General features: G+C 36.6%; 1 protein-coding gene across 1 annotated transcript in view; it reads right to left on the reverse strand.

The window, feature by feature from the left end:
• Positions 1 to 13,553, reverse strand: part of CDH12 (cadherin 12) — a 347,372-nt gene that overhangs the window by 26,340 nt on the left and 307,479 nt on the right. The window contains exon 8 of the mRNA XM_037063046.1: positions 4,224 to 4,360. Coding sequence (XP_036918941.1) covers positions 4,224 to 4,360 — 137 coding nt within the window. The remainder of the gene's footprint in view (positions 1 to 4,223; positions 4,361 to 13,553) is intronic.

Below are 13,553 nucleotides of genomic sequence, written 5' to 3' on the forward strand. Positions count from 1 at the left end.
TTCCATTGTTTAACTAATGAATTCATCCAGACTGCTGTGTCTCTCACAGCATTTTGTGGCCAGGTAATATGGACCCTAAACACATATACATATATATATATATATATATATATACACACACACATATATACACATGCAATATTCCTCAAATGTAGTAATCAGTACGTCAATTCACTGATGTTTAACTTATTCCACAATAAATAGACATAATCCATTGTCATTCAGATACTTGCAAAACAAAGAAAAGAATTCTTTCTGGTATTATCAGTTTATATTATAATTATAAAAATATATTCTAGAGTTTTAATGTAGTTATTTTTAGTTATTTTTCCCTAAAGATATTTATTACACCAACCTCCCCCAAAAGAAAGAAAAATATTTACATGTTGAAATTTTATTTTATTTATTTATTTTATTAATCATACCCCTAGAGTTGTCCCAATTGTTTCCCCTTTTGTCCGCCTCCACCAGGTATCTCCCTTCACCCTAGGTATCCCCTCCTTTAGTTCATACTCATAGGTTGTCCATATAAGTTATTTGGCTTCTCTATTTCCTATGCTATTCTTAACATTCCCGTGTCTATTCTGTAGCCACCAATTACTGTTCTTAATCCCTGAAACTTTTCCCCCATTCTCCTCTTTCTCCCTCCCAGTTGATAACTCTCCAAATGATCTCCATATCTGTGCTTCTGTTCCTCTTGTTTCTGAGTGTTTAGATGAAGTGAATTTTTGGAGCTTCTGTCTCTTTAAAAAGTTTCAAAATTAATCTCATAAAAACAGAAAAGCAGTAATGCATAAAAAAATTATTAGAAATCTAATGAAATTATCTGGACCTCCAAGTAGAGCAACACTGATTCATGACTGCTTTTCAACTAACTGGAAGTTGTTCAATCACTGTCCCATGTCATTTCACCTGAGTTTTTAGAGGAGTCAGGGCCAAACGTGCAAGCTGCAGTAAGGTACACTTCCACAGCCGTGTTCTTCTTGGCGGGGCTACTGTGTGCCATTCATTTCTCTGTCATTCAGCATGATGACAGTTTTCTGCTCAGCTGGCCAGTTTAATGCATGGAGATAGCATTATACATTAGAAATGAATAAAGTTCACTTTTAAACTTTGTGAGTTCAAGAAAAATAAAGCCCATGACAAGTTATTCTTATTGCAGAATCTTTAATTACCAGGAGAACTGTGTTTAGCCTCATTATTTTGACAGAGATATATTGCATTTACCCCAGTAGACTTCCTAAGGGCACTAAAATACTGAAGTAGGCTAGCAGTAGAGTAGATATTTCAGAAATATTAGCTTGCCATCACTCATATGTTGTATATACATAGATTATGTGTCAAAGTTACAGTTCTGCACATGCCCCAGTAGAGCCAGCATAACTTATGAGACTCCATACACTAGAGTTTCCCAATTTTCACTTGAGCAACACTATAGTCAGTGGGGTAGTGCAGCAGAGCCAGCATGTGCCCTAATTGTGTTGATATTTTTTAAAAAATAGCATTCCCTAAGTTTGAAAAATGTAAGCTGTTGAGGATCTATGACACTTGCTTACACTGTTAAGAGTCCATAAGCTCCTCCCATGTTCCAAACAGTTGAAGATCAAGACACAGAGAGTCGGTGCCAGACCTCCCACTGCAAGTATCCTCATAGCGTGATGATGCTTCGGGTGGTCCGGGGAGACACTGGCTGGGGGAAGGCCATTCAGAGCCACAATGCAGGTTGTCCAGGAACTATCTGCAGAGGTGATAACTTACGGTACAGAGCCTACTCCTCCTACTTCAACAAACATGCACAAGTGTTGTGTGTGCATTTATAAGGAGGTTCGGTTTGCATCAGACAGCATTCTAATTGATAATCTATGGGCAATGTCTATTAAAAGAATAGAAGTTATTTGAGGAGACTGCCTCTGCTCACTTGTCACTTACTATGTCTAAGCCATTAGACTGAAGTGACATGGCTCACAGAGGTCCTATGCTCAATAACTTGGACAACTCATTCTCCCTACCTTACCAAACATTGTAGGAAACTCAAGCTAATTTTCTGCAGGCAATGTGGTTACACTTTCCCCCAAATTCTGGGTGAATGGCATAATAGAAAGATAGCTTAAAAGGAATGCTGAATGGCATATGTAACTGTAATGGGATGTAGTATTGGAGGGAAGAGAGTTGCCAAGTGTGAAAGGAGACTTTAGGAAAACAAAGAGAGTGAGGCAGGGAGGGACTCCACAGGGGAGACCGGCATTCTGCTCACATACCTCTGCTCAGAGAGCAGACTGGATCATCTGTGCTCAGGGCCTAACTGAGCTAGGAGGGCAGGGGAGGGCAGGGGAGGGCAGGGCAAAAGATGCAGTGGAAGAGTAGCCTGTAATGTGCCTGCTTAGCATGACAAAGATGGGTAAATTTCCTCAGGGTTAAGACAGTACAGTGCAAAGAAGGTGAAATTGAGAAATTATGCCATTAAATCACCAAGGAAGGTTGCCTGATGGTCAAGGGGACCCTGGAATGAAGAAGCTGTAGGCTCTCCCAGGGGCTGGGCACCCATATCAATTTCCTATGCAGATAAGATGTTAGACCACGCCCACTCCTACACCCACCATTAAATACCTATAAAAATTACAGGAGAAGACAGTGTTTGGGCAACCACCTTACTGCCAGGCCATTTTGGTCATGGATGCAGCAGCAACCAAACACTATATTGAGGAAGACAAGAAAGAACTGTGCATTTTTATTTCTCTCTTCCCCTCCAACAGACTAGAGATTCTGTACGCCTACAAGCAAGGACCCATAGTTTCAATTTACAGTGCTACTGAATTCTGCAGTAGTCTATTGCTGTGTAACAACAAATGGCCCCAAAATGTAGTTGCTTGAAATAATCACACATTTTGCATTTCTTATAATTTTGTGGGTAAGAATTTGGGCAGGATTTGGCTGGGTGTGTATTCGCTCTGCATGGTACTGACAGAGGCATGTTGTGGTGTTCAGCTAGCAAGGTGCTTGGACTAGAGGTTCTGAGTTTCACTCACGTATCTAAAACACTGGCAGGTTATACCTGGAAGGCTAGGCTGACCGGCAATGGTTAACTCAGCCACCAACATGTGACCTATCTAGTAAGGTAGCCTCAGGGTAATCAGTCTTCTCACGAGGCAGGCCACTGTACCCATGGTGGAAGATACATTTACATTTATATGAAGCTTACCTTTAGTAATCAGAATAACCTAAATGTAAAGCCATTAGCTAAAGATTTCATTAAGGTCTGGGAATAGGTGTCTGACTAATCATGTTTGGAAACAGTTGTTGAAGATAAACACAACTGTTTCTTATTTACTCCCCACCGAGATGAGATTGATCAAAAACCCCTGAAACAGAAACATTTGCAGTTAGCTGTTCCCCCACATTGAGAGGTGAAATTAGCTACCGACATATTTCTACCAGATGCACACAGTGAAATAAGGAAACAAAATGAAAAACACTCAGAAGGGATTTCAGCAACTCTTCTGAAAGACTGCACAGGTACATTTTTGTTAGGGACCACTCTGCTGGTAGCCATCTGTCACCACTACCACCTAATCTGTTACGTTGGGGAACTGTACTAATATCCTTGATTGTCAAGCCAAACAAATAAGACCTGTAGTTACTCTGCTGAGAGGACTGTCTTCCAAACCAGGCAAAAATCAGCACAAGGAACCATTCTGTAGAACCGTCCCGTAGATCCTGAGCGACTCCTTGAAGAAGTGTACTTAAAACTCCTGTATATCCCACAGTGCCATTCACTTAAAAATCACATTCTAATGAAACTAGAGAGAAGAGGGATCATTTTTAAAATGCCATCTTCGATTTCAGGAAATATTTCAGAACAGATGATTTGATGTTATAATTATTTCCCCACCCCTGGCCAGTGAAGCTCCCAATAACATATGGGGGCCTGATGTAGAAGAGGGTTGGAACTCCCGTGGATCTCTGAGGGTACAGTGTAGGAAAGGATGAAGTCACACAAGGCAATGCAGTACTTAGATATGTGTGCAATCCTGCAAACAGGGACTGGCAGCTGTCACCATTTCCCTGGACTTATGCTACGAACAAGAGGAACAGGTTCCCGAGTTCTCCCAGGAGACCACTCAGCTGTCAGTCCAAAAATGAAAAGCACTTCAGCAGGGACTCGTTTAAGTGTGTTAAATCCAAAAGCTGCAGTATCACATCGATTCCATCCATGCCATACTTACTAACTTTACGCGCAATTATGGAGAAATTATACTGTGCAGTGATTTCTCTGTCTAGCAATTCATTAGTGGCGATGGTTCCTTCGGTTCCATCTATTGTAAAGTAGCTGTCCCCATCACTCTTCCAATCTACGAAGTACCTGTATATGAAAAGAGTAGATGCAAATGTGCAATGATTACACATTCATCATAATGGCAGTCAGGCTTACTTGACACAGTTCCTTTTTTCTCCCTGTAGCTATTACCTATCTTGCAATAAAGAAGAGTGTAAATGACAGCTTCTTTATTGCAAAGTCAGTATGCTCAAGGGGAAACTAGAAATAATGAAAGATTTAGTACCCCTGCTGTTCATATTATTTTAGGGTCCTGACACCTTGAAAGCTCAGCGGAGACTGAAACTCTAAAGCTGACCATGGGAACCTGCTGAATATTAAAACTTTCTCAAGCAGTAAAAAATACATGAATGGTGACTTTGGGAGGAGATGGGGGTGAGGGAGGCATTTGGAAACATCTACAAGGGACTTACGCCAGAGCAGAAGTTGAATCTTTGTTTTCACAGATAGAAAAATAGATTTCATTATGGAAACTGAGGGAACATTTTTTTAACTGACAGTGGGTTATTGCACAAAAATATTTTCCTCAAATATATGTGAAAGGGCCATTGTTGTTTTATTGCTTTCCATACATATCCAGACACCTTTCTAAAAACCGGTGACCTTGGCTAATACTGTCTTCTTATCTTCTTTATTAACTAACTTTCTTGGTGATAACTGATTTTGCTTTGTGTGTGTGTGTGTGTGTGTAAAGCAGCTGGACTAAAAACTCTAAGAAAAAGAATAAAAACACAGAAAATAATTTTATATAAATCTTTAGATAAAAATAGAAATATAGTTATATATATATTTATAATTATTTTCAAACATCTTTTGATAATAATAATAGATAATTTAAAATCTTACCATGTGTTAGACATTTCTAAATGTTTACATATATTTATTTAATATATAAATATATGCACATATATTTACAGAAGCGCCCAAATGGGTATTATTAATCTCCCTATTTTATATATGATGAAATGAAACACAGACACATTAAGAAATTTGTTAAATTCATATAACTAGAAAGTTTTAGAGCTGATATTTGAACCAGCTCTTCAATTGTCCTTATAATTATTGTCATATACTATACCAATTTTAAATAAGCATTTTATATGAATGGGCTCTGCTAACCATAAGGCTCAATGCATCATATATTTATCATTGTTATTCTGGCTGGCTGCATTAGGGCAAGACCATTACAAACAGGGGTTGAAAGCAGATGAAACTGTCATACTCCACCCATAAACCCCCAGGCCGAGAAGGTGATCTATTCATTCATTATGGGAAGTTAGTTAAGGTATGTATTTCAAAAAGGCAAGGTACTTTTTTTTGACAGATTGGTTATTTGAAAGTAGGGCAATTGCATAACATTTGGGTGCAAAATCAAAGCTACTGTGCCTTTATAGATAAGATTTGTAACTCTTAACTTGTCAGTATTTGTTAGTAACTGACTTCTGAACCAGAAGTTTGCTGAGTATTATATAACCAGGGCATTACTAATGCTGTTCATCTACCTCTGATAAGACTCTTGTTGATTTGAGGGATGAGAATGCATTGACGTCTTAGGATTTCAATGTTGTACCCTGTCTCATAGGAAGGTTCTCAAAAATCCTCAGTGAAGTTAAGGCACATGTGAAAGTCAGGAATATGGGGTATAATGAGTTTAATTCTATTACATAATCTCCTTTTCTAAAAAAGAAAGCGTTTTTTCCTAGTGTCTGCATCTTTAGTCAATTGGACGCATGCCAAATTAAGAAGGACATTGCTACTGACTCTCTTTAGTGCCTATAACATTTCTCGAAGAATATTGGTATAGATTGTATTCGATTGTATAATGTCCACAGTGCTGTAAACACTATACAAGGACTGAGACACACAAAAATCAATAAAGTACAATCCCACCAATGAAGAGTCTCGTTGGGCAGACACGTATCAACAGAAGACTTCAACACCTGCTGGGGGAATGAAGAAGGCATTACAGAGCACAAAGAAAAAACACTGATTTCACACCTGCTGGTCCAGACAAACCTTCCTGCTCGGGATGTCTGGCTGATAGTAGAAGACTAGGAAGTCATTACGGGGGAGCAGAGGGAGAAAGGCAGATGGAGGAGAGGAAGAAAGATATTTCAGGAAGCCGCAACAACAGGAGTGAAGCTATAGCGTTTGTGTAGGAAACTGACTATAAGCATTTGGAAATTATGGAAAACATATATAAGATACAATAGCATGAAAAAAGATAAGTGATTTAGGTCAAGGAGTGCCTCATAAATTATATGAAGGTTGTAGAACATGATCCCGTGGGTACTGAACAGTATTGAAGGGCATAAATAGGGTATGGGGTAAATGTTCACAATGTTTTAAGGCATATGGTAGGTGTATTTAAAGGGGACCAGACTGTAGACATTTTCTGTATATTAGAGTCTTGCCAAGAGACAAGGAAAGCAACCAGGGTTATAAAAAGACTTGATTCCAATGGTTATGAGAAGTGCTTGAAATAACCAGGAATATGCAGGCTGAAGGAAAGAGACAAGAACAGACGAGCTGCCTTGGATTTGATGACGATGCTCATGTGAAGTGGGTGCTATGTCAGGTGAATGGAATCCAAAAAAATATTATTTCGAATAAACATAACAAAGACATATTAGAGCTGCCCAAAATTACAACAAATATCCTCAGGGAGCAGGAAGCACCAGGCGTAATCAAACACCGACTGTCCAAATGCTTGGTGCAGATGCAGTAGAACAAATTGAAATGAGGTCGGAGATTCTGAAGGCACTTTACAATGCTGAGATGCTATTGCTATTGTGTACATAAACCAGAGACTATTTCTCTTACTTTGCATGGGATGCAATGTTTTCCCATCATTGTTTCCATCCAGCACTCTTGTTCTGACTTGTACAAACACACTCTACAACAAGAACTCCAATAATTCTCACTTTTCAAACACAATTATTTTTTCATTGCATTTTAAAAATAATTGACTGTGTTCAACTCTCTATAATTCTTTCACTCAACCTGAGTAATTCAATAATTTTAGCATATTTACAGTGGTTTTTTAATTAAATTTATTAGTTCAGAGATTTTTATTTTACAGGGTGAGCTCCAATTATTTAAAATTTCACTTGTATAAGATAAAAATTATAATTGGTGAGGTGTTAAGTTCTTATAACTCTCCTCAGCTTACTTTCTTTTGCAAGAATTATTTCCAGTACAATATTAATTTTTAATGTTCTTACTACATTTTTGAGGTTTTTGTTAGTGTCTGCTCTAGGTTTTACCATATAAAGCTGAACTTATATTGTAATTCATAACTAGTTTGTCTCATAAAATAGAGAAATGCTATTTTTTATTTAGTTATGTTTTATTAAATACATATGTATACATGCTTGCATATATTTTATCTATACTATATCTATATATTCAAAAGCTCAATAAACATTGTTATAACTATTACCTTTGATGATCTTACACTGATTGAAGCTAAAAAAGTAAAACAAATATCTCAGAAGCGCTTTTGAATTCTCTATTCTTCCGTACTTTCTCTAACCCTGGGGAATTCTCTGAGGCACTGCTGGGCACTGAGTGAAGGCAGAGAGCAGTCTTCTCATTTGGGACCCCCAGGAACTTGCAAAATAGCACAAATAGCTGGGCCCATATTACCTGCCTGCCAATTATAGAACCTATGCTACAGGAGTGGGAGTGATGGGGGAAGTAAAGGAGGAGGAGAGCACGAGGGATGCTGGCATCCTGCCCCTCCATGTAAGATGTTATGTATCTCTTCACTGGGAGCTGAGGAGAGAGGAGGCACGTTCTCTCAACCACCCCTGCCTAGGAGGGGTTTCCTATCAAACTGAGTTGGGAGGTGGGAGTGGGAGGGAGGGATCACGTCTCGTGTCAAGTGTCACAGTCTTTTGACATTGTTAAAGTGTTTTAGCAGATTTTCATCAGTACATTTTTCTTTGTTTGCTATTTGTTTTCAGGAAAATTTCCAGGAGCAGTAAATAGTTGGTTTTTAATGTTTAATATATATTTTTAAAATAATTTTCACCCCTTACTCATGTTTCACTGGGGAATATCTACAAAATAACACCCCGATCCTTGATGAAACATGTTATTGTTACAGACAATAACATGTCTATCTTTTTGTTTTACATTTCTATATACCTATCAATATAACCCAACATCTTGCAAATTTAGTGAGCAAATCAATTTATTTGGTCAGCTCAGTCTAGTGTTGACATAGAGTTTGATTTCATAAATTAACTACCAATGAACTGTAGCAAAATATAGAATGAACACTAACATTTTGAACAAGGAGAACTAGGGTGATATATTAATTCCTTCACTTACCTTGAGCCATAGATGTGAATCTTTTTGCTGTTATACCTATTCCCTTTGTCTCCTATAATATTTGGACAATAATATTCATAAAACAGTGTAATAGTGAATGTTGTTGGAAAGTTGAAATGAGAGAGGCTATATATGTGCGTTGGCATAAAGTTGTGTGTGTGAGTATGCATGTATGTATGTGTTCTTTTCTTCCTCTCTCAGTCCATATTATTGATTATGTTGTATCATTTGCCAGTTTAAAACAAAAATTCCAAGTGTATGCTTAGTTCTAGGACCAAGTTGTGACATACCTAGCCTTCAACTTTAAAATACCTGAGCAACAAAGCTTCACTGCAAACCCCAGAAGTACACACTATGAGCACAAATATCCAAGCCCTATTTCACACTGTAATCCTTTAATTTTTACCTCCACCACTCTGTGAGGTTTGACACCTTCTTTTCTATGAATGTCATTCTCCCACAAAGCTTATGCCTTCTGGAGTGCTGCTAAAACTTATCTGAAATTTTTGTATTCAGCTAAACATCTTCAGCATCTTCTCACAGCGAGTCAGTCTCCAAGACTATAAGTCTAGTACCAGGTTCTGCAGCCTCCTGATACCCTATCTTTATGTGACTGACAAATCTCTGTGTGTGACCCAATAATAAATATAAGACAACACTACCATTTGGTATTGTGATCAATTTCACAACATAGCAATAAAGAGGTATTGATAAGAAATGATCATCAACTGATTAAAAATAGAACCACTCCTACATTTCCTGAACATTTCAGAGAATATATGACCCAGTTCTAAAATATCTAGATAATTTTTTAAATGTCTATCAGAGTGAACCACCAGATTTTACATTTGTTTTGAAACAATCCATACTCAATCTTAGAGTAGAATGACATTTTCATTGCAACTAATCACAACAGTATAATACGTACTGTCTAATTTAGCGTAACTCACTTCTTTAAATGAGCAAAACCCTTAAATACAGAAGTTGAGTTATAGTTATTTGGTGAGTAGATGGAATATGGAATTTAAAAAAAACAGAAATGTTTATGAACTATATAAAATGAAACAAATCCACAGTTTGTACAAGTATGCATGGTGACCGTTGCTAAGAAATCAGCTTTAACAATGTAACAGAAATCAGAAATTAAAGCCTGAATCTGACCAGCACATGCCGCTTGACAGAGTGCAATGTTATTACTTCACTGTAAATTAGTTTCCAGAAATGCCTTTAAAAAGTTTTATTTTCTTCCTTAGGTAAGCATTCTCCTTAAAACTGTTACTGTTCACTTGCCTACTAACTTTCTCACAGTTAATGGAAAAGCTAACTTTGACCCTGCCCCAATACTCAGATGATTTTTTTTGGAAAATGGTTTGATAATATAGTTACTCTAAAAGTATTACATCTTGTTCTTTAAGCATTAAAGATTTAGGAGTATTGATTCAAGTCACGGCAGGAAATATTCATTTGTTCAAGTAATAATAAGAGTTCAAATGTCTTGTATTTTTAGTTAGTTTTTTTAGGTTTTTTTTTATCTTGTGGCACATAATAAAATAAAACTAAATTTAGTTCAATTAATTTCCACAAACATTCTTTTTTCTGAGAACCTACCCCTCATACAGCAACATTTAGACTGCAATTGGTTCAGCAACAATCACAACTAAAATTTTTTCTTGGGAATCTCAGTAGGCTTCTTTCAAACTTTGTTAAATAGTAGTTGTTAATTTATTATTAGTTCCTATTAATTCTTTATTTTTTTCTCATCCTCCTCCTTATTGTTATTTTCTCTTTAGTGTAATTGAAGGTTCAATCTTAGATAGTTTATATAGCATCTAATTTGTTTGATGAGAAACTACACACTTTACAAAATTCCAACTATAAAGGCATCATCCTTCTGTCTTTAAACTTGGCATTTGGAAGTATATACTATTAAACTATATTTATAAAAAATAAAAATGCATCATGATAAAATATTATTAAGATTATAATTGTCATATTTTTATTCCCCTCCAACTGCTTAAGCTTTCATCATTTATTTTGATCATTTTTAAATAGTCATACATGATCTATGTGTCCTTTTCTCTCTGAATCCTAACTTTCATCTCCCAAACTTTACACCTGGACTTTAGTTTATCCTTCAGAAACTTGGAAACTGTTTGGTTTAATGGAAGACACTCTGGTGGCTTCTTACAAATCTAAATATATTTTTAATATATGATCCAGGAATCACACTCCCTGGTATTGAAATAAAAGAGTGACATACAGATGGCCAATAGACACATGAAAAGATGCTCAATGTCCCTAATCATCAGAGAAACGCAAGTTAAAGCACAATGAGATTATCGTCACACACCTATCAGAATGGCTATCATCAATAAACTGACAAAACAAGTGCTGGTGAGGATGTAGAGAAAATGGAACCGTGTGTGCTGTTGGTGGAAATGCAGACTGGTGCAGCTGCCGTGGGAAGCAGTACAGAGACACCTCAAAAAATCAAAAATAGATCTGCCTTTTGACCCAGCAATCCCTCTTCTGGGAATATAACCAAAGGAACCCAAAACACTAATTCGAAAGACATAAGCACCCCTATATTCATTGCAGTGATATTTATAATCTCAAAGACATGGAAGCATCTAAGTGTTCATCAGTAGATAAGTGATAAAAAAAATGGGACATTTACACAATGGAGTACTACTTGACTGAAAAAAAAAAAGGAAATTTTACCCTTTGGGACAGCATGGATGGACCTGGAGAATACTCTGCTGAATGAAATAAGCCAGCTGGGGAGAGACAAATACCATATGATTTCTCTCATATGTGGGATCTAATGAACAGACTAAACTAACAAGCAAAATAGAGACAGACTTATACACAGAGACAGCAGGATGACAGCCAGATGGAGAGGAGGTTAGGGGGTGGATGGATCATGAAACAAAAAGGAAAAAGGACTCATGGGCATGGAAAACAGTGTGGTGATTTCAGGAGTGGGAGGCATAAGGGGCTTAAATAGTAATGACAAAAATACAATAAAATTAAAAAAGAAAAAAAAAGAAAATCCACATAAAACCTGCACACAGATGCTTATATAGCTTTATTAGTAATTGCCAAGACTTGAAAACAATCAAGACATCCGTCACTGAGTAGATAAATATTCCAACCAAACAATAGACTATTAGTCAGTATTGAAAATAAATGATCAAACAAAGAAAAGACACAGAGGGGTCTTTATAGATACTACTAAAAGAAAGATGTCAACCTGAAAAGTCACGGTGTGTTTCCAGCTCTATGACATTCACGAGAGATTAACTATGGAGACGGCAAAAACAACACTGGCTTCCAGGGACTGGCTTAGGGGACAAATCCTCTGCATGGTATCACAACGATGGCTACACATCACTTTGCATTTATTGAGACCTGCAGAGTTCACAACCCCAAGAGTGAGCCCTAAGGTACACTACAGACTTTGGGGGACTACGGTATGTGGGTTCCTCAGCTGCAGCAGAGGTGCTTCTCCGGTGGGGATACCAGTACTGCTGGGGACCACGCATCGGCCGCGGCAGGGGGTGCATAGCAAACCGCTGCCGGTGGGACCTTACACTGCTCCGAAAATACAACGTCAACAACACTTAAAAAAAAACAAAACACTTTACACCAATACTTCAATTAATCATCACAAAGATCTTTCTAAATAAGTAAAAAAAATGAACATTTTTTCCAGTTGTTAATTTTGGTAATGCAATTTAACTAGCATTTAGAAATAAATTGCATAGGCTATTGTAGGGTACCACTTTATTATCTGGGTCTCTCTTTTCTCTAAACATGTTTTGGAGTTGAGTTGAGTTTTTTGCCCATATAATAAAAGTTCTGATGTTTTACAGAGAACTGTTAAATAAAAAACACCAGTACTATACGACAATCTCTTCACCCAAAATAAAAACAATTGATTACAATTGATAACATAATACTTTCCCAAAGTGTAATGAACAGGTAAGATTGGGATATAAGATAATTTTAAGTAAAATGCAGTAGACATTTATATATTAACAACCAGTGACTAATTGTTTAAAATATTATATTCTACTTATGATAACTAATAATGGTTTTCTATTTATTAATTTTACTACTTGATTTTAAGTGATGGATTTTTTAGAAATATTACTAAACAAAAAGAAATAACATAAAAATAAGCTATTTAATTATTCTATTACATATTGTAATTTTTTAAACTTATACATGGAAGTTAACAGGCATTACAAAGATTTTACTTTACAGGATCAATTTCTTATCATTCAACACTTCTTATGTGGAATCAGTTTAAATTTTAATTGTTAATTTCATCATTTTAAACACAAAACTAGTTTGAATAAATTTTATTTTAAAATTCATTAATAAGGTGACTAAGATGTTCATGTGTTTGGAACATAAGCGGCACACATTGAACAGACTCATTCACTAATATTTCTCTACAGCTCAAATCACTCACACTGAAAACAGGTGCTACTTTCCACAGTGATAAGACAGTCGCCTATTTTAAATTTCATTTCTAAAATCAAGGGACTGCTGTTTTGAAACCCCCACATTACTAAGTGTGGCTACACTCACTCTCCCCTTATTCAACCCACTAGAAATCACTCCTATGAACTACATAGTGAGGAAGTCATATCAGAGGGAGAAAATCAGTGCATCTAAAAGCAAAGGGTAGAAGAGTATTAAAAAATAGCAATAACTAGAAATGAACCTCTGGATGAAAGAATATATTCAATAATGGTACATCTGATAAGCTGTTAATGTCCAAAATTTATAAAGAACTCATATGACTCAACAACAAAGAAAATCCAAACAATTCAATATATATGTGGGCAGAGGACTTAGACACTTCTTCAAA

This window comes from Sturnira hondurensis, unplaced genomic scaffold, assembly GCF_014824575.4.
Source record: "Sturnira hondurensis isolate 20B ecotype Veracruz unplaced genomic scaffold, ASM1482457v3 Scaffold0014384, whole genome shotgun sequence".
NCBI classification, from domain to species: Eukaryota; Metazoa; Chordata; class Mammalia; order Chiroptera; family Phyllostomidae; genus Sturnira; species Sturnira hondurensis.